This window comes from Diadema antillarum, unplaced genomic scaffold (assembly GCF_040938485.1).
Source record: "Diadema antillarum isolate AM-2024a unplaced genomic scaffold, OU_Dant_1.0 seq00000531_RagTag, whole genome shotgun sequence".
NCBI lineage: Eukaryota > Metazoa > Echinodermata > Echinoidea > Diadematoida > Diadematidae > Diadema > Diadema antillarum.
The window spans coordinates 335455-356422 of record NW_027271482.1 but is presented as its reverse complement, the minus strand read 5'-3'; the positions used below and the strand labels follow the sequence as shown (position 1 = coordinate 356422).

Genomic DNA, 20968 nt, shown 5'->3' with positions numbered 1-20968 from the left:
AAAAATGGATATCCATCTTAGCATTTTATTGAATTTATTTGGGCATTATTCAGGGCTGTGCTACGTTTTTGAAAGGGGGGGGTGTCTAAATCGCATGTCAGTCAAGAAGAAAGAACATCAAAAGACAAGAGAAACAACAACAAAAAAGTCTTCATACTTTTAATGTCTGATTTTCAGCCGAAAGTCGGCTGACAAGCAAAAAAAAACAAACAACAACAACAACAAACAAATAAAAACAAGAACAAAAAGTCTTCATATTTTTGCTGCCACTTCCCTCCCACTTTGCATGGAAAAGAGTGGGACATTTTGATCCCTGTAAAGTGTATGTGTGTGTGTGTGTGTGGGGGGGGGGGGGGGAAAGCTTCTCTTCCCCCCCCCAAGGGCTGCACCGGTCCGGTTATGGGCTTGTAATCGTGGTGATGGTGGCTATCGCCGATCATCCCCCCCACTCCTCAGTACGGATTTATGCCGTTGGTACTACACTAGTAGCCACTATTATTATCATAATAATTATTAAAACATTTCTTGACCAGTCCTTATGAATATTCAAATGAGCGTTTTGATGATATCACGCCTTCCCTATTTTTCACGTATCTTATACATCAATTCGGGAAAAAATTATGTTTTTCGCTAATACTGGTAAAAGCATATTCCCACACAAAGATATATCACAGGTAACATTTGTTCTTTTTTTATTTTGGGTGGTTTTAAGCCAACTCTTATATTTCTACAGCTGTAATACAAGATTTCTGTCATTTTAAGTATATGAAATGAATGAGATATTGTGAGAGCATTACATCATAAACTTGATTATTGCAATTCATAATGACTGTTCAATAAGTATTGTCTGAAAAATCCTGAAATTTCAGAATGTCATTACTTCCTATCTAATGCCAATACTTCTTTATTTCTTATCCGATTTTAATCACTCTTGCACTGTTCAGCAGGGAAGTTTTGTCTCTTTCTTATGAAATTGAACAAATTTTGGAGTGGATTTCTTCTTTAAAGGGAAATTCCAGATGATTTGCATAATTTCACATCCTGTAGTACATAAATCAACAGCTCCATGCATGGATTCATGGAATTTATTGTGGTACGTGAGCAGAAAAATCAATCCTCATAAAACCCAAAACAAACTACACTGAACGAAGATAATGACATAGGAGCCACACATATTTTAGAAATTTAGCAATGTCATTCCATTTCAATACCACATGCTTAACAAGTGTTCCTGTGTATAATTTATGCATGCTTTCTTCTTTTGTTCTGCTTCCATGAGCCCCTACTCATGCATTCTTGTAGTGAGGCTGCCATGCCATCATCCTTGTTCATTGTGATTTGTTATTAATTTTGAAAGCACTCCTATTCCCCATCCCATTTTTTTTCCTTAAAATTTGATATCCTTTGCAAATATGATAAATCATAACAGATGCCAATGCCGATATAGCCATATCAAGCATCAATTTTTGTATCATACAAGTATTTTGCTTTTAAGAGAATACTTGGTAAAAAATTAGCATACAATATATGTGATAATACATGCATACACACACACACACACACATGATAAAATGATGGTTACTTCCACCGAGATGATAGGAATCTCCATGAAGATCAAAGACAACTGAACGTAAGGACTGCTTCTCACCATTACCATAGCCACCAAAGTTGCCAAGTAATGCACTCTGCTGCCCCCCAAAGCTGGCTTGCCGGTTGAATGCGCCCATCCCAGTTGAGTTGGGTGTGATGCCACTGGAAAAACATGCATCAGATAAACCATATTACAGCTACGACTATCTGGCAAGCTCAGAAAGTAATGGCAAGTTGTTACAAGGTACCATCGGGAACACAAATAAGCCTATCCTGCCAGATGAGCAAATGTTTTATCAAACACGAGACCCATGCTTATATGGGTTTAGCAGTCACCTGAGCATTGGTCTTTGCCTTCATGGCACTTCACCAGAGGCAAACTATTTCAATATCTTGAGATTTGGGGATTGTTGCAGACCTACTAGGCAACATCCTCCTGATATTGGGTATATCGCACCTGTCGAGGGGCTAAACGGGGGTCACCACCATCATTTATACAGACTATGATCCCCTCCCCCACTGATGTTTCCAGGTAAGTTTGGTCAAAATCCAGCCACTGGTTTTTATTAAGAATTGTCCATCTAAGGTCTTTGCGGCCGGGGGTAACCCAAGGGGGGTAAAGGCGCCCATTTGTAAAAATAGCAATTCCATGTCTCTAGAAACTATAAATGTAGAGATGGTAAGGATTGACAATGTAATGTTGAGAAGAAAAAAATTTTAAATTTGTCCTAAATTTGTTCTCCGTCCTTCCCCCATTAGGTCCCTGTATCTGCCGTGAACAAACTACATGCACCAATAAACTCATAGCATTAATTTTGCTGTATTACTTTTGGTTTTACAGAATTGTTAAATTATAATAGTTTATTTTAAGGAATTGTAGGTAATGGTGCCATTACTTGGTGGCTTCGATCGATGGATGTGATGGGTCACATTCCATTGAAAGAAAAAAAATTTTTTTTACCATGGTCATGCGTCTTCCAACATAATTCAGGATCAGAGGAGGAGTGCCCCCGCATCTGACATCAGCAAGCTTAAAACTACATTCATCAATGTACTTACTATAACATATATTAGCACTTTAGTGAAAATATCATTTTTGGATCAAAGGAAGATTCTTTTTTTTTTAACAATTCTGTAAGTTTGGGGTTTTGGGCCCCCTGCCCCACCCAATCCCTAGGGTGGACTTGTGCCCATTGGAACAATCTATTCTAATCTTCTATTACCTTAGGGCAGGGTGTTTGGTGAAAAGCCAGAGTGTGGTTTTCAGGAAGACACTAAGGGGTTACCGCAGGAACAAACTTGAAACTTCACTCATAAACATACTTACTTATAGCATTTACAGTAGCTCTATCATTTTGGTTTTGGAGAAGATCTTTCTAAAGAGTCTCTCATTAAGGAATTCTGGGCCCTCTGAGGGACCCAAAGTGGAACAAGGTTCCCATCATATATTCTATCCCACTTGCGTGAATACCTGCCAAGTTTCTTGAAAATTTTTCTGTGCACTTTCAAGAAGATGAAAATGTGACAACTGGGCCCCAATTTGGTCCCCCAGGCCCTGAGGAAGGTCCCCCAGCACTAACCTAACTTTATCACTTCTAGTACTAGGGTAGATTTTTAGATTCCTTAATTTCAGGGATTTGGGAGCCCCATTGCTTTGCCGTTTGCTTACCTTCCTATTACTCTGGATTGCTGCTGGGCTGTAGAATGCTTCTGCTGCATAGGTAGAATACTTGGCGATGTCCTGTTATGGCTCATGTTCAACAGTCCCCTGAGAATACAAGACAGAGATAATTTTTTTTTTCTTAGCTGGAAACACAGTTCAGAAGTATATTCATTAATTTGAAAGATATTTAACAAGGCAATACACAAAGGATACATTTTGTACATTACATTTTAATAACTAATGTGTAGTAATATTACACTGTGTGTAATGTCATTGGTATCATTACAACTGCAATCATTATCAACTATTCTAAACACTGCCATTTTGACAAAATTATTACAAAGAGCTATGTGGGCATATTTATTTCATCTCTAAGACATATTTGATCTTGAGGCACTTGCCTTTATGCTGCTGTCATACCTTTGCATTCTCAACCTACATATTGCCCAAACACAAACGTAGTCATACCCAATAAAGTGCCATGAAACATGCTCTCTACGTACTCTGTGCACAGATGAGCGCACAGGCCTGTGCTAGTTGCTAGCTAGTTTTAAAATTGTAAGCGTAAATGCTTACAAGTGAATGTGAGTGGCAACCAGTGAATGCGAGCAATAGTGAGCAATAAGCGAGTGGCTTAGTGCAGGTATAGGCAATCATGACACAATGCAAGTGCCAAAATGTGTCTCGCCCATTCACGTAGAAGAAATTTATGTTTTTCTAGCTCCCAGATACTCATTGATCCTATCTCTGAGCTTTGACCTTGTGGTGACCTTCAACTCCCCAAGGGACATTTACCATCCAAGTTTTGTCACAAAAGGACAAATGGATCAAAAGTTATGAACCATAATCGAAACGCACCATGCAAACTTAACACTGGGCTCTAAAACTTCGCTGACCCCTGTCTGTGACCTTTGACCTTGTGGTGACCTCCAATTCCCCAAGGGACATCTACCATCCAAGTATGGTCACAGACAGAGTTATGGGTCAAAAGTTTTGAGCCATAATAACGCGCCGTAGAAACTTAACATTGGGCACTAAAAGTTCATTGACCCATTTGTGACATTTGACCTTGTGGTGACCTTGAAATCCCCAAGGGACATCTTCCACCCAAGTTTGGTCACAAACGGATATAGGGATCAAAAGTTATGGGCCATAATTGAAATGTGCCATAAAAACTGAACATTGGGCCCTAAAAGTTCAATTGACCCCTGTCTGTGAGCTTTGACCTTGTGGTGACCTTGAACTCCTCAAGAGACATCTACCATCCAAGTTTGGTCACAAACAGACATATGATTCAAAAATTTTGAGCCATAATCAAAACGTGCCATAAAAACTTAACATTGGGCCCTAAAAGTTTGTTGACCCCTGTCTGTGACCTTTGACCTTGACTTCGGGATTAGAGCCCTACAAACCATATAATCGTCTTGGGACATACAGGGTGGTCCACAACTTGAAATTCTAGCATGTTGCAGGGGGGAAAAGTGATCTTGCGCGGGAAAATATGTGCGCGAAGCGCACATCACGAGCGTGAAGCGCGAAGTCTCTTGCGACCGGGGTCCAGCTCTGGGGTTCTAGATGCTCTCTGGTGCTATCTTAGCCTTATTTTGAAAACTTTGATCACCATGATCACTCTGCAATGCCAGGATAAAAATCATTAATATTTGAAAAATTATGTTAGTTGTTTGATTATGACATAAGATTTTAAATTGTTCTTGAAATGTTAATATATCGTCCTACTCCTTACTCATAAGACCTTTTGAATATATTTTAAATAGATATATTCCTCAATGGGGATGCTATGATAAATGACAAGGACATCTTGAACTTGTACTACAGTACAGCACACTGACTGTTTTTGATATTATTTACTTTCAGTTTCACATTGAAATGCCAAGATAGCTGTGTACTCACAAAGTAGATGAGATGAGTGTAGAAAAGTGAGAACTGCACTTTTGCAGCCTACTGGTAAACAGACGTTTAGTTAACTTGAATGACATTTAACAAAAACTAAGATCTGGGTAATTCTATCCACAATAAGCCTTTCATCAATATTTCACTTAATTTTCTTTCTTGAAAGGTGTACATCGTGTCAAAGAGAAATTAAATTTCCTAAGTACAGAGCTGCCAACCTTTGGAAGCACAAATTAGTACTCAGCAGCTCCAAAATTCGTATTTTTCCACCAGAATTCGTATTTTTTCAATCTTCCTTTTTTTCTTGCTATTTTGAATTAAACTCGTTGACTTATGAGGCCTACAGGCTCTAACATAACGTTATGACACATGCCGAAGCATCGAGCTGGTCACCAGCACGATAAAGATGCCAAACTACGCAATGTTCAGCGTTGATTGATTGCTTTCTCGCAATGAATGTGTACAAGTGCAAGTATGTACCTCCAAAAACTTGCTAGGCTGATTATGGAAGCTTCCACTATCTAGCAGGGGATGGGGAATGCTTTCATCTTCTCAAGAGAGCTTCTGTGTGAGCGGATGCAAAACTCTGTTCTGTGTTTCCAATTATTGTTTACTATTTAAACACAAGGAAAAGTAGAAATTACGCAGTGCGTAATATATGTCCCCGCCGGAAGTAGCATTTTGTAGCAAAATGTACAATATAGGTAAACAAGAGACCCGCGGGTCTAGCGCTCACCTGAGTATCGCAAGTTCACCTTTCATGCAGTCACTAACCTAAATTATTCACAGCTCTACCAAAATTTGACCAGGCATTCTCAAGTAGAAGATGAAAATGTACAATAAAGGCCCATTTTTTTTAAAGATTCCTTAATTTGGGGGGATTGGGGCCCGCTGGGGCCCTCTGGGTGGGGCATGGTGCCCATTTTGATAAATTGAGATCCTGACCCCCTAGGGATGCTACCTGCCAAGTTTGACAAAAATCCATCATGAGGTTTTCAGGAAGAAGATGAAAATGTACAATTCAGGCCCCCATTTGGACCCTTCCAACCACCCCCCCCCCCTACCCAAGAGGGGCACCCCTGGATCTCCTATGAACAAACTTGAAACTACAGTTATTAATGTACTCACTCATAGTATTATCTCAGCTCTATAACTTCTGATTCTAGAGAAGATTTATAAAGATTCCTTCATTTGGGGGGTTTGGGACCCCTGGGGGCCCCCTGGGTGGGGCATGGTGCCCATTTTAACAAATTGAGATCCTAACCCCCTAGGGATGCTACCTGCCAAGTTTGGTGAAAATGGGTCATGGGGTTCTCAAGAAGACAATAAAAATGTACAATTTAGGCCCCATTAGGACCCCTCCTCACCCCCTCCCCTGGGTCCCAAGGGGGGCACCCCTGATTCTGCCATGAACAAACTTGAAACTACAGTCATCAATGTACTAACTCATAGTATTAACTAAGCACTATCACTTCTGGTTCTAGAGAAGAAGATTTTTGCAGAATCCTTAATTTTGGGGGGCTTGGGCCCCCTGAGGCCCCCCTGGGTGGGGCATGGTGCCCATTTTAACAAATTGAGTTCCTAACCCCCTAGGGATGCTACCTGCCAAGTTTGGTGAAAATGGGTCATGGGGTTCTCAAGAAGAAGATGAAAATGTACAATTTAGGCCCCATTAGAACCCTTCCCCACCCCCCTCCCCTGGGTCCCAAGGGGGGCACCCCTGATTCTGCCATGAACAAACTTGAAACTACAGTCATCAATGTACTAACTCATAGTATTAACTTAGCTCTATCACTTCTGGTTCTAGAGAAGAAGATTTTTACAGATTCCTTAATTTTGGGGGGTTTGGGCCCCCCTGGGGGCCCCCTGGGTGGGGCATGGTGCCCATTTTAACAAATTGAGTTCCTAACCCCCTAGGGATGCTACCTGCCAAGTTTGATGAAAATCGGTCTTGGGGTTTTCAAGAAGAAGATGAAAATGTAAAAAGTTTACGCACGACGCACGACGGACGACGGACGACGGACACGACGACGCACGACGGACGCCGGACGAAGGGCGATCGCAATAGCTCACTTGAGCCTTTGGCTCAGGTGAGCTAAAAATCAAGGTCAAAGGTCAAGAAGTCAAAGGTCAAAATTCTGTGTAGAAGTTTTGAAGCGCTCACCTAGTGCCATCACATAAAGCAAACGGAATCGAAATCGGGTTAGAAATGGCAAAGGTAGCATTTTGTAGCAAAATGTAGAAGAAAATGTAGGTCAAAAATTAAGGTCAAAGGTCAAAATTCTGTGTAGAAGATTTGAAGCCCTCACCTAGTGCCATCACATAAAGCAAAAGAATCGAAATCAAGTAAGAAATGGCGAAGGAGTAGCATTTTGTAGCAAAATGTACAATAGAGGTCAAAAATCAAGGTCAAAGGTCAAAGAAGTCAAAGGTCAAAATTCTGTGAAGTTTTGAAGCCCTCTCCTAGTGCCATCACACAAAGCAAACAGAATCGAAATTGGGTTACAAATGGCGAAGTAGCATTTTGTAGCCAATGTACAATATGGGTCAAAAATCAAGGTCAAAGGTCAAAGAAGTCAAAGGTCAAAATTCTGTGTAGAAGTTTTGAAGCCCTCACCTAGTGCCATCACATAAAGCAAACGGAATTGAAATTGGGTAAGAAATGGCGAAGGAGTAGCATTTTGTAGCAAAATGTACAATATAGGTCAAAAATCAAGGTCAAAGGTCAAAATTCTGTGTAGAAGTTTTGAAGCCCTCACCTAGTGCCATCACATAAAGCAAACGGAATCGAAATCGGGTTAGAAATGGCGAAGGAGTAGCATTTTGTAGCAAAATGTACAATATAGGTCAAAGGTCAAGGTCAAAGGTCACGACTGAAATTCTGTGTAGAAGTTTCAAAGCTCCCATGTAGTGCTATCATATAAAGCAAACAGAATCAAAATTGGCTCATAAATGACAGAGAAGTAGCAAATTGAAGATTTTGATCAAACACGGACGCACACACGGACGCACACACGGACGGACGGACGGACGGACACACGGACACACACACGTACACGTTTCATAGTCCCCTGCTCGAACTCGTTCGGCGGGGACAATAATCATGCGTTGTTTTCGGGCTTTTTTTATTTCATTGGATTTTAAATATCAGTATTTTCCGAAGTATTCCAATTCCTTTTCCCCTGACTGGAATCAAAAATTCTGCTATAACGATGATCGCAAAATGCCGCGCTGTGTGTGGAAGCGCCGATGCAAACACGTGGCTTCACTATCAAGTTTAAAGGAATGCGCCATGTGCTCGATCCTGCCTGTAAGAGGTTACTGCAAGTTCGATGGATCGAATGCGCCATAGCGGAGCTGAGCTGAATGGCTTGTTTACGGTAAACATGCATTTTACATTCGATACGAAGAAATCATTACGCCTTTCATGAGGGAAAAACACACAAAACAAACAAACAAACAAAATACACCCACGAACGAATGTTGATAGCCAAAACTTTGAAAAGTAATAAGCAGTTTTGATGAGCGTGAACTGGAATTAATTGTCATTACACGTTGTATTTTACTGTCTAACCAGGTGATGACTGCATCTCATTGGACCTACTCGTAGTGAATTTGTCTGGGCATACGAGACCTTTAATTCATGTATTTCTGTGATTGCATTTTTAATTGACTGAATAATCAATCCTTTCTTTATTGTTCAGGGAACATTAGATATTCGATCAAGTACACTATAATCGACTGTTCGATGTTTCCTACTATGCGCCAAAAGAAAGGCTATAGAAATAGAATCATGATATCTTTGCAATGATTCCTTTAATTCAACTAATGAGCTGGTTCTTCGATCGATATTTCCAGGATATTTACACGTTGTTTATTCCTGTGCGCGCATTCTTTCCTCTGGCACGCACCTGGGTGTGGCACCTGCTTTTGCGGAAATTTCCACAAGGGAGAGGGGTGGGGTGTCAAGTTTCTTCAAGCCGAAGAGACTGCATACACGATCTCTTCGCTTTTATTTATTGTCATTCGTGCTTTCCCCTTATTCTTTGCTGATATTGAACATTTAGATTTAACTTTACGAAGGTTGCTATAGCACATGGTTCTTTTTGTTGTGAGGTGTATGTAATTTCTTTTTTTTTATCATTCTTGAGAGGGGAAAGAAGAGTAAGAGGGAAAGAAGAGTAAGAGGGAAAGGGAAATAAACAAACGTCACGTACGCTCAGCATTCACAGGAAGCCGTCTTTTTACACCAGTCACCAGCATAGTTATCATCATCATCATCAGACATCACTCAAGATCATTTTAGCCTTTTCCTATCAACATTAAGAAACACGCATAATCCCTCAAGATAAATAGCTAGGAAAATAAATAACAAATACTAAGTATCAACACCTCCCAACAACACAAACATTTTGATTTAGAAAATACAACAAACAGCACATCGAAGTGGCTGCTGGGATCAAACTCCGAGCTCCGTCGCTTCGATTCGAAAAAGTATTGCAGCAAAGCGGAGAAATCACTGTTACAAAAATAACAGTGCGAGACACTTAAGAGAATTACATTTAAATACTTCAAAGTATAAAGGGAACGGATAAAGTGATATAAAATGGAAGAAATCGTACCAAACGAGGTGTGAGAAACGACAGAAATAAGTTTAGTAGTAAGCTTAGGCCCTAGCAAAATTTTGCAGCACCGAAAGCTACGTGAAAATAAATACACATTAGAAACTCGGTATTGCGACGAGATCCTTGGGATAAATTCAACTTCGGCGCTCGAGTAAAATCTAACTTACTAAAGGTTCAAATGGAACGCATGGCTTTTTAGATAAAAAATAACCCGCTGAATCTACCAAAAAAAAAAAAAAGATTACACAATTTGCATTTGCTTACTCCATCGTTCGTTTTTGTTTTTGATTTTTTTCTTAACGAAAGATGGAGGTAATTTTCTCTCTGCGGCAATGCTTTGAACGCATCAAATTTTGCGTAATTGCTATTGCCGATGGCAAGCTTCCTAAAGAATTGATACGAATCCTTTCAAATATACGAAACAAAGTCTAAGAAAAAATCCTGGATATCCTGACGGTGAATTCAAGTGGTATCATAAATCCTTCTCACTACCAAAATTTAATCATCTGGTCCTTGCGCCATTTTAGACCAGGCGTCCACTAGGGCGCGGACAAGACGCGGACAAGACCCGGAATGCAAATTTGGTATTCCGCACTCCTTCGGCAACCTGTCCGCACGTTCCTGAACGTGTCCGCTCACTGTCCTAGACATGTCCGGGCGTTTCCGCACCTTCGGGAGAGAGAAAAATTTCCGCGTCCAAATTTTGATCGAGACCAAAATTTGGACGCGGAAATGAACTTCCTGACACTTTCGGCGACTTGTCCTGACGATGTCCTGAGGATGTCCCGCTTGTCCGGAACCCTTCCGCTCCTTCCGCATACGCTCCGGAAAGAATCCCGCGGTGTGGGGAAGCTTCCCGAATGAAAGCGGAAGACACCAGGAATGTTTTAGGACAGCGCGGAGCCGATGCGGATCTATTATATGCAAGTGTCCGGAACCGATGCGGAAATTTTGTGATCCAGACAAGAAAATGTCGACACTTTCCGCGAGCGTCATGCCAATGAAACGCAAAATGAGCAAGAAGGGAGGCGAGGTCCCCATGCAAATATCCCCATCACAGGCACACCTTTCGTCTAGTGATGAAGAATAGGTAAATCTAAGGAATTTCCGGTCCCAGAAGGCAAAGAAGAAGGTAGTAGAGACTGTGCCAAAAGCAACCAAAAAGAAGTGAAATCAGCCCCCTAACTTCCTAGTAAGTTTGTTTTGATTTGATCTTTTCAGAAATTATTTTTCATCTGTGTGACATTCCTGGTTCCTATTATTTACAATAGTACATTTTCCTTTATGTTGTTTTCGTATTCTATTTGCAAACAAACTAGGTTGTCCTATGTGACAGCCCAGCTGAAAACCACAAAAGTAGGTGGAAGTACACTCAGAAAAAAAAGCATAGAATTTTTGGCTAAATGTTAATATATTATACAAACATGAACAAGTTGTTATTCATACGTAAATGCTTTCTAAGATACAACATATTAGAACAAAGGACAAATTCATCACACTAAAAAGCATGAATTCAATTGCAAAGATATACTTGTGGTCTCATTAAAATGTAATATCTTTGAAGCCCAAAATAACAATAAAAGCTAAAGATAATGGAGGAAAATGAAGAATTTTCTATCAAACCAAAATTCAAGTGAAATGAGAGAAAAAGCAATAAATCATGAACTCGAAAAAGTGTTAAATTTCTGTCTTTCTTTTGTTTTTGTTTTTTTGCTGAGTGTATATGTTTAAGTACATAATCCTAAGAATCACAAATCATCTCAGAAATATTCTTTACCTAAATGATTTTCGTAGTTGGTATTACCTAATAATTTTATCTTCTCTTTTTGTTTTAGTTGCAAATAAACTCGATTGTCCAACTTGACAGCCCAGCTGAACCCCCCCCCCCCAAAAAAAAAGTAAATTAAAGTGGGTTAAAAATATTTCCCCATTTTTACACTTTATTGACAATAGGCTAGTAAGCTCTAAGCATGAAAAAAAAACTTCTCGGACTTGAATCATTGCAAAATGTTCAAAAGTGATCAAAATAAGAGAGAGTTAGAGATGCACAAGGGTAAAAATGAGAGAAAGAAAAACAAATTTAATGATTAGGATCGTTTTGGCATGCTCTGCAGAAGTATCAGACAAAACATGTATATACTTCACGATGGATAAAGCACATGTCTAAAAAAAGGAAATAAAGAATATATATATATATATATATATATTATATAAGTAACAAAACTGCAACAAAGTTCATGCTGTATTCACCAACGGTTTGTTTCTTGTGAAAAAATAAACCGTTGGTGAATACAGCATGAACTTTGTTGCAGTTTTGTTACTTATCTTTTTATCTTGCCAACACGTGGACTACCTTATCAACATTTATATATATATATATATATATATATATATATACATATATATATATGTATATAAATTTACATCTTTGTGTATATTATATATATATATGGTTCACAAATTTTGCGAATATCATCCATGTGACTGTAGGCAGAGAAAAGATTGTTCTCCCAGATAAGACAATTAAAAAAAAAAAATGAGTCGTCAGCCGACATGCAGACAATCCTATTCTTCGACTTTTGGTGGTCACATTTATAAAATAATATTGACATATCATATCAATATAATATCAGCAGCTACTGCGGAAGCACAACAAGAAGCATCAATGACGGCTAGCAGTCAAATGAGGAAAAGTCAAAGTCAGTACCAAATTTTATTCCTTTCCATTTTCCTGGTATTGTCCGCAGTTTGTCCGCATGCCTAACTTGTGTTGTCCGGAAGGCATCCTGATTGTCCGCGTTCATTCCTGGTGTAATCCTAGATGTTTCCGCACTGCCCGGCTACGATTAGCATATTCCGAGATATTTCGCGCTCTTCCGGAGTGATTCCTATGAATGTCCGCAGTCAGTCCGCGGACAGTCCGCGGACAGTCCTAGGAATGTCCCAGGACAAGCCGATTCACAAAGTTATTCCGCGTCTGTCGCGGACAGGATGCCGAAATAACAAAATTTGCTTCCGCAACCCTTCCGGGGCTTGTCCGCACCCAAGTGGACGTCCGCCCTTACCAAGCAACTGTTCCTGAAATATCATCCTAATCTGTTCCCAACTTTTGACTTATTTTGCGAATAGAGAGACAGACAGGCAGACAAACGAACAAACAAGCCAAAGCAGAAAAAAAAAAAAAGGAAAAGTAGAAATTACGCGGTGCGTAAAATATGTCCCCGCCGGAAGTAGCATTTAGTAGCAAAATGTACAATATAGGTAAAAAGATCAAGGTCAAAGGTGAAAGAAGTCAAGGGTCAAAATTCTATGTAGAAGTTTTGAAGCCCTCACCTAGTGCCATCACATAAAGCAAACGGAATCGAAATCGGGTTAGAAATGGCGAAGGAGTAGCATTTTGTAGCCAATGTACAATATAGGTAAAAAAATCAAGGTCAAAGGTCAAAGAAGTCAAAGGTCAAAAGTCTGTGTAGAAGTTTTGAAGCCCTCACCTAGTGCCATCACATAAAGCAAACGGAATTGAAATCGGGTTAGAAATGGCGAAGGAGTAGCATTTGGTAGCAAAATGTACAATACAGGTCACAAATCAAGGTCAAAGGTCAAAGAAGTCAAAGGTCAAAATTCTGTGTAGAAGTTTTGAAGTCCTCACCTAGTGCCATCACTTAAAGCAAACGGAATCAAAATCGGGTTACAAATGGCGAAGGAGTAGCATTTTGTAGCAAAATGTACAATATAGGTAAAAAATCAAGGTCAAAGGTCAAAGAAGTCAAAGGTCAAAATTCTGTGTAGAAGTTTTGAAGCCCTCACCTAGTGCCATCACATAAAGCAAACGGAATCAAAATCGGGTTAGAAATGGCGAAGGAGTAGCATTTTGAACATTTTGATCACACACGGACGCACGGACAGACGGACACACGGACACACAGACACACACACGTACGGAGCCCGTTTCATAGTCCCCTGCTCGAACTCGTTCGGCGGGGACAAAAAATATATATATACAACCTTTGGCGGAGGAGGCGTGCATTTCATATCGTTTGTTTTTGCGTAACCCGACAACAAGCGTGACAACAAGCGAGCACGTGTCAGCCTTCCTCAGCCTCCCTCGGCCTCCGACCCTCTCTAGCTCTTTCCGTCCTCTCTCTCCATCTCACATGCATACAGGCGGCTGTCTGTGCCACTGCACCGGCTAGGTGTTACTTCACACAAATTGCTGTGTGTGTGGATCCCGAATCAGAGCGCAATCCCATGGCATGTGTATGTGAGCAGGGAGGTGAGACGTGAGTGAGCAAGTGTGTGATGTGGTGTTGTGCGAGTACTGTAGCTTGTTGTTGAGCCGCGTTGTGTCGTGATCGGTGCGGTGACTGTGGATAAACTTTTGGCGCTTGTAAACTGCTGCTCCTTTCAACAAGGAGCACCCTATAAGTCATTTGCGAGTTAGTTACTTTTAGCATGTCGCAGTTTTTTTGGCATGGCGCTTAGAATGTCGCACGTTTTGAAGGATGTCGCGCAAAAATTTTAGCATGTCGCAGCGACATGCTAAAAACCCCTCGTGGACCTCACTGCATAGGGATCAAAAGTTAAGAGCCATAATCGAAACGCGCCATAAAAACTGAATACTGGGCACTAAAAATTAATTGACCCTGTCTGTGAGCTTTGACCTTGTTTGAGTTTGAGTTTATTTATTTTACCACGGTAAGAAGCTTGCTATCAGCTAAAAGCTATTTTTCAGCAAGGCCGTGAAATGATAACAAAACATAGAAATCATACAATGAAGAGAGATACAAAAAAACATAACAATTACAAACGAACGCAAAAAAAGTCACAAAGTCACAAAGTATGCAAAGTGTAACATAAAAATTATATACAATTTACACAAGAAATCAAAATGAGAATTGAGGAAAAGAATTATACAGAAATACACAAAGGTTGGAAGAAATTGACAATCATAATATCACATTGCAAATAGATTTAAAAGTCAACAACCTTGTGGTGACCTTCAACTCCCAAAGGGACATTTACCATCCAAGTTTTGTCACACAAGGACAAATGGATGAAAAGTTATGAGCCATAATCGAAACGCGCCGTAAAAACTTAACATTGGGCCATAAGTTTGTTGACCCCTGTCTGTGACCTTTGACCTTGTGGTGACCTTCAACTCCCCAAGGGACATCTATCATCCAAGTTTTGGTCACAAACAGACATATACATCAAAAGTTGTATGCCATAATCAAAACACGCCATAAAAACTTAACACTGACCAAGGGACATCCACCATCCAAGTTTGGTCACAAATGGACATAGGGATCAAAAATTATGAGCGATAATCGAAATGCGCCATTAAAACTGAACACTAGCAACTACAAATTAATTGACCCTGTCTGTGAGCTTTGACCTTGTGGTGACCTTGAACTCCCAAGGGACATCTACCATCTAAGTTTTGTCACAAACGGTCATAGGGATCAAAAGTTATGGGCCATAATCGAAATGTGCCATAAAAACTGAACATTGGCCCTTAGAAGTTCATTGATCTCTGTCTGTGACCGTTGACCTTGTGGTGACCTCGAACTCCCCAAGGGACAATACCATCCAAGTTTGGTCACAAACAGACATATGGATCAAAAGTTATAAGCCATAATCGAAACATGCCATAAAAACTTAACATTGACCCCTGCCTGTGACCTTCGACCTTGAGATGACCTTCATGTTTGGTAAAATGTTAAACTTTGTATAACCACTCTTCCCTCCAAGTTTGATTGAAATTGAAGTCCTCAGTAGAGAGTCATTCAAGTCTTTGTAGTGTTTAGGACGGACGACGGACGACGGACAGATGACAGATGGACAAGGATGGACGGACGATGGACGGACGAAAGACGGACGGACGACGGACGAACAGACGCCATAGGTGATCCCTTAGTCTGCCCTCATCTCCAGTGGGCTCGACAAATATTGATGAAGTTATACCTGAATTCACACTATTTTATAAAAGATTTTTATTCAAAATATGCCGTAGCCATGGCAACATTGTTCAACAATGATGAAAGATGAATTTTGCACATCGAATATAGTGGTAAATGTGCCAATTTGAGCCAAATGCTCAAAAAATGAAGAAGTAAGCCAAATCCACAATATTTCTGTCAGATTTTCATTCAAAATATGATGTATCATGGATACACATTTTTTAACAATGACGGAAGATGAAGTTTGCTCATCTACATGTGCGTACTACAATGGTCGCATATCAATATGCCAAATCGTAAGTCAAACTAGAAATGTCCATTGCCATGAAATGTGATTGTATCCCCCGGCACTAGCACTAGCAGCAGCTTTTGCTTCATCTTCATACCAAATTTGCACAAAATCTGTTCAGAAATGTAGCCTATAGATTGCATGCAAACCATCCACCAACATGACCTTTGCCCTATAAAAGAGGGACCACTGGGGGCAGCACATCCAAAATCTATAGGCTTGTAGATTACTGCATACGCTATAATTTTCGCGTACATAAATTTTCGCGAATTGCCGCTGTCACACATTTTCGCGAGTGGTTAAATTCGCGATTGGGGGACCAGAGAAAATATGAAGTGGCAAAGAAAGTGTGAATTTTCAACTTACTAGCAAATAAGAATGATACTAGTTATACACTGCATGGAAAAAAAACTTACCAAACTTTGCGAACTAGTAACTTAGAATTCAACATTTTTAAAGTGGTTAAGTCCATCGCGCTAGATTTCTGACGAGTGGTCCCCTTGTGATAATGGATTGGCTCTCTACAGTATTCGTAAGTAGACGTGGACGTGCGTAAACAAGCTTAGCCAGTATGGTCTGTTCGGTAAGCCGTGACATGGTATACTAGTACTGAAATGTTCGTATCATCAAGGCAAGGGATTCATTTTGGAAGGTAATATTTTCGCGTGTTGTTAATTTCGCGAATAGCTCCCGACTCGCGAAATTCGTGAAAATAAAACCCCCGCGAAATATATAGCGTATACAGTACATCATGATAAATCTCCACGCCAAGTTTGAACAAAATCTGTTAACAAGTGCAGCCTATAGAGCGCACACAAACCATCCATCAACAATATGACCTTTGACCCTATAAAAGACGAAACACTGGAGGTGGCACATCCAAAATCTTTCTACTTGTAGCTCATATCATGGTGGACCTTCATACTAAATTCATAAAACAAAATCCGTCAAGAATGGGTCTATAGAGCACACACAAACCATCCACCAACATGACCTTTGACCCTATAAAAGGCGGAACACAGGGGGTAGCAAATCCAAAATCTACAGGCTTGTAGATTACATGATGATAAACCTCCATACCAAATTTGAACAAAATCTCTTCACAAATGTAGAATACAGTTCGACCTCGATTATCCGAATTGGCCGGATATGGGAGACACAATGTTAATGTATATAGCTGCTGTCCAAGCTGCCGTCCCAGTGCACTGGCAGCTAGGCAGGTAGCGTACCCCGCAACGATGGTGTAATCTATGCTAGCCTGTGCAAAAATTGTAGTCCCTTACTTTTACGATGATGTGGTGTGATTTTATGTTAGTTCTGTCACGAATATTGTAGGGAAATCGTCTGAGTTTTGTAGAAATTTTAATTGAGTTTAAAGTCACTGTTATTTCTCAGTTTTTGGATGAAAAAAGAAAAGTCCTTTACTACGTGAACGTGAACGGGAACACGTCCGGATAATAGAGATTTCCGGATAAAAGGAGGCCGGATAATCGAGGTCGAACTGTATAGAGCGCACACAAACCATCCATCAACAATATGATCTTTGACCCTACAAAAGACAGAACACTGGGGGCGACACATCCCAAATCCCATTTCTACTTGCAGCTCATAGGGCGGTGAGTTGGCTCAGTCGATAGCGCGTCTGCCTCACGATCACGCGGCCCGGGTTCGAACCCGAGTCTGGACTGAGCAATGTTGTGTGTAAGCATACCGTCCCCTCTAGCAAGAGGCAAAACACTCTGTCCCTCGGATAGGACATAAAATGGAGGTCCCGTGTATAAGAGAGTAACAACTCATGCACGTAAAAGATCCCGCTTCATTCATTCATCGCAAAGAGCAGGGTGTTCAACCTGGTGAAGTGGTCCCACCTCACATCCAACTGGACCCCATGGAAGACCAGCTTAATGTAGCTGAATATGGGCTATCCAGCCATCTCTCAGATGGAAATGAACAAACAAACATATCATGGTAGACCTTCATACCAAATTCATAGAACAAAATCCGTCAAGAAATGAAGCCTGTAGAGCTCACACAAACCATCCACCAACATGACCTTTGATCCCATAAAAGAGGGAACACTGGGGGCGGCACATCCCAAATCTTTCTACTTGTAAGATCAAAGATTAGTTGAATCAAGAAACTGGAAATAAATTCACTGTTGCGACGTTTCGCCAATTATCAATTGGCTTCTTCGGTCAAATGAAGCTCCGGATGATGGAATGGCCCTTAAATAGTGCGAGATTGTGCAGAGCGCACTGGACCTTGTCCAGCTCGCGAAAGACGGCTTGGGATTTTGCGAACGGCCCGGTCCCACGCGTGCGATAAATTGAAGCGGAGACCTCCTCTCTTGTTAAGTGTAGGTCTCTCCACACGTTCCCAGATGGCTTCCTTGACGCCCCTCTCAAACCACTTGGATTCTCTATCCAGAATAATCACTTCATTGGTGTTAAACGAGTGTTTGCTGGCATTGATGTGTGTGTATACTGCTGAATCCGGGATGCTTTCTGAGTTGCTGGGTCTTCTGTGTTGGTTCATGTGAGCTTTCAGTGATTGTTGGGTCTCCCCTATGTAGAAATCATGGCAATCCTCCTGGGAACATCGGATGCCATAGACCACGTTTCTCTGCTTTTCTTTGGCGACTCGGTCCTTGACGTGAACTAGTCTCTGCCTTAAAGTGTTGTGGGGCTTGAAAGCAGTAGTGATGCCCTGTTTCTGAAACAACCTTTTGATCTTGTCCGACAGATCATGCACGTACGGGATAGTGCTGGTGACTTTCCGTCCCTGTGCACCGTGGGTTCTCCGTGTGTTCTTGCTTGGTTGTTTCGGGGTGTCGGTTTTAGAGAATGCCCAGTCTGGGTATCCACATCCAGCTAGGGCATTTTTGATGTTGGTCTTTTCTTTTTCAACCTCAGGTGGACTGTGAACTATGGTGTCTGCTCTGTGGAAGAGGGTCCTGATGACTGCAAGTTTGTGAACCAAGGGGTAATGTGACTGGAAGTTAAGATACTGGTCTGTATGTGTCGGTTTCCTGTACACTGAAGTGGAGAGGGTACTATCTGAATTGACGTGGACCTCAACATCTAAGAATGCCAGATGTCCATCCTTGCATGTTTCTTGTGTAAAGGAAATGTGCATGTCCAAGGAGTTGATGTGACCAAAGAAGGACGCACTCTCTTCTTCATGTAGGATGACAAAAGTGTCATCCACATATCGGAGCCAGATACGTGGTTTGTGTCCAGAGTAGGTACTCAGTGCTGTGGTCTCAAACTCTTGCATGTAGATGTTAGCTACTATGGGAGAAACTGGTGAACCCATAGCACATCCATGTTGTTGTATGTAGTGCTTGCCGTTGAAGGAGAAATAGGTTGTACTTAACCCTATCTCTGTCACATAGACAAAGCCAGAATGCTCAGCTATTTTGCAGTGCGCAGACATGGGATTGTTGTTGACCAGTTCTGATTGTTATTATTGACATTAATGTGTCATGTTATACATCATTTGAAAGCTTATGGTCTATACTTTCATATTACATAATAATCTGAGTGAGGGCACCCTCAAATTTTAAGAAGGACGCCCTCTTATGTCACATAATTATCTTTGCAGACTTGCTTGTACATGTTACCACCTCATTTTCTCACACAACATGCTCTTATATCCCAAAAAGGTCTATACAAATGTTGTAGAGAATTTATTCAGCTTTCAGATGATGTGATTTTTTTTTGTCAGTAGCATTAGTACTTTTCATTTTATGAACAAAAGTGTGTGGCACGTACAACCTACATTTTACACACTTCGCACAATTTCTGATTTTATGAATGAAATGTTGGCATGAAAGTAGATAAAGCGTGCTAACATCTAGTCAGGATGAAAATATTAATTGATTATACGGCTTTTACTTGTAGTTTAGATTATTCTTGTCCTATAATATTGCCATGTATGGTAAGATAATCTTCGGGTAAAAATTGTCACTGAAAATATTCAGTCTTCAGAATGTCCATTCCTGTCGAGTATGCTAGACTCCTTTGCACTCTCCTCATTGAAACAGAATTGAACTATCGCTGTAGCTTTATGATAAACCTACACTGAACATAAGTTTCATAAAATAACAGTTTATTAGATAATAATGACCAACAGTCAAACATACCTCAGCTTCTAAGCTTCGAGACCGAGACTGTGCAGCTTCGGGTTGGAGGCTACTGTACCCTTATTGCTCCTAGCACCCTGCCCCGCTAGCCCCGGCTAACTAGAGACCCATTGCACCGCTATAAGTGCTGAGTAAAGAGCTACAACTGCTGCACTGAATGTGCAGTGTTCATTTATTCTACAGTTCATTCATGAGGCCGATATCACTAAAACTATACCCCTTCACAGAATTCAAAGATGCTGAAATCCCTATCCTGAATGTTTTCACTTCATATTTTACTATATTGACTTAGATAAAATGGATGAAAATTGACCCATGTGTACGATCTTTTCATCGCACACGGCGATCTTATTACAGTCCCACATATACAGATTCGTGTAAGTTCTCCACACAAGAAACCTATAGCAAAACTGTACACAATACATTGCAGTCTGAATGCAAATAAACATGGGAGGGGGCAACACAATTTCTTTGACTTTGAGAAGGCTTTCCTGATTGGTTGAAGGTGGGGAAGCTTTTTTTCACACTGGATAACGTTTCCTTACACTATCAGCCAATCACAAATGAGTTTATAGAGTGGTAGTGTCATAGCCTTTGAAGTAATCTGTCAATCAAAATAGGGCCGATGAGATCGGCCGAAGCATTTACATGGCAGGTTTTGGGCCGATTTAATCGGCCCGTGACACAGATAGTGTTAAACAAACCCGTAACGCTTCAACAATCTGATCTATGGAAAGTGAAGTACGATCCTTCCAGCTGTCATCCCGACTAAGACATGTCCTAACC

General features: G+C 40.7%; 1 protein-coding gene across 2 annotated transcripts in view; it reads right to left on the bottom strand.

The window, feature by feature from the left end:
- The window catches only part of LOC139734523 (CCR4-NOT transcription complex subunit 2-like), a 243407-nt gene that overhangs the window by 99093 nt on the left and 123346 nt on the right, over positions 1-20968 (bottom strand). Inside the window, exons 7-8 of one of the 2 annotated variants that reach the window (XM_071645298.1) lie at positions 3260-3358; positions 1649-1752 (exon numbers count right to left, since the gene is read on the bottom strand). In XM_071645298.1, the coding sequence (XP_071501399.1) occupies positions 1649-1752; positions 3260-3358 (203 nt within the window). The remainder of the gene's footprint in view (positions 1-1648; positions 1753-3259; positions 3359-20968) is intronic. The other variant, XM_071645299.1, reaches the window with a different exon arrangement.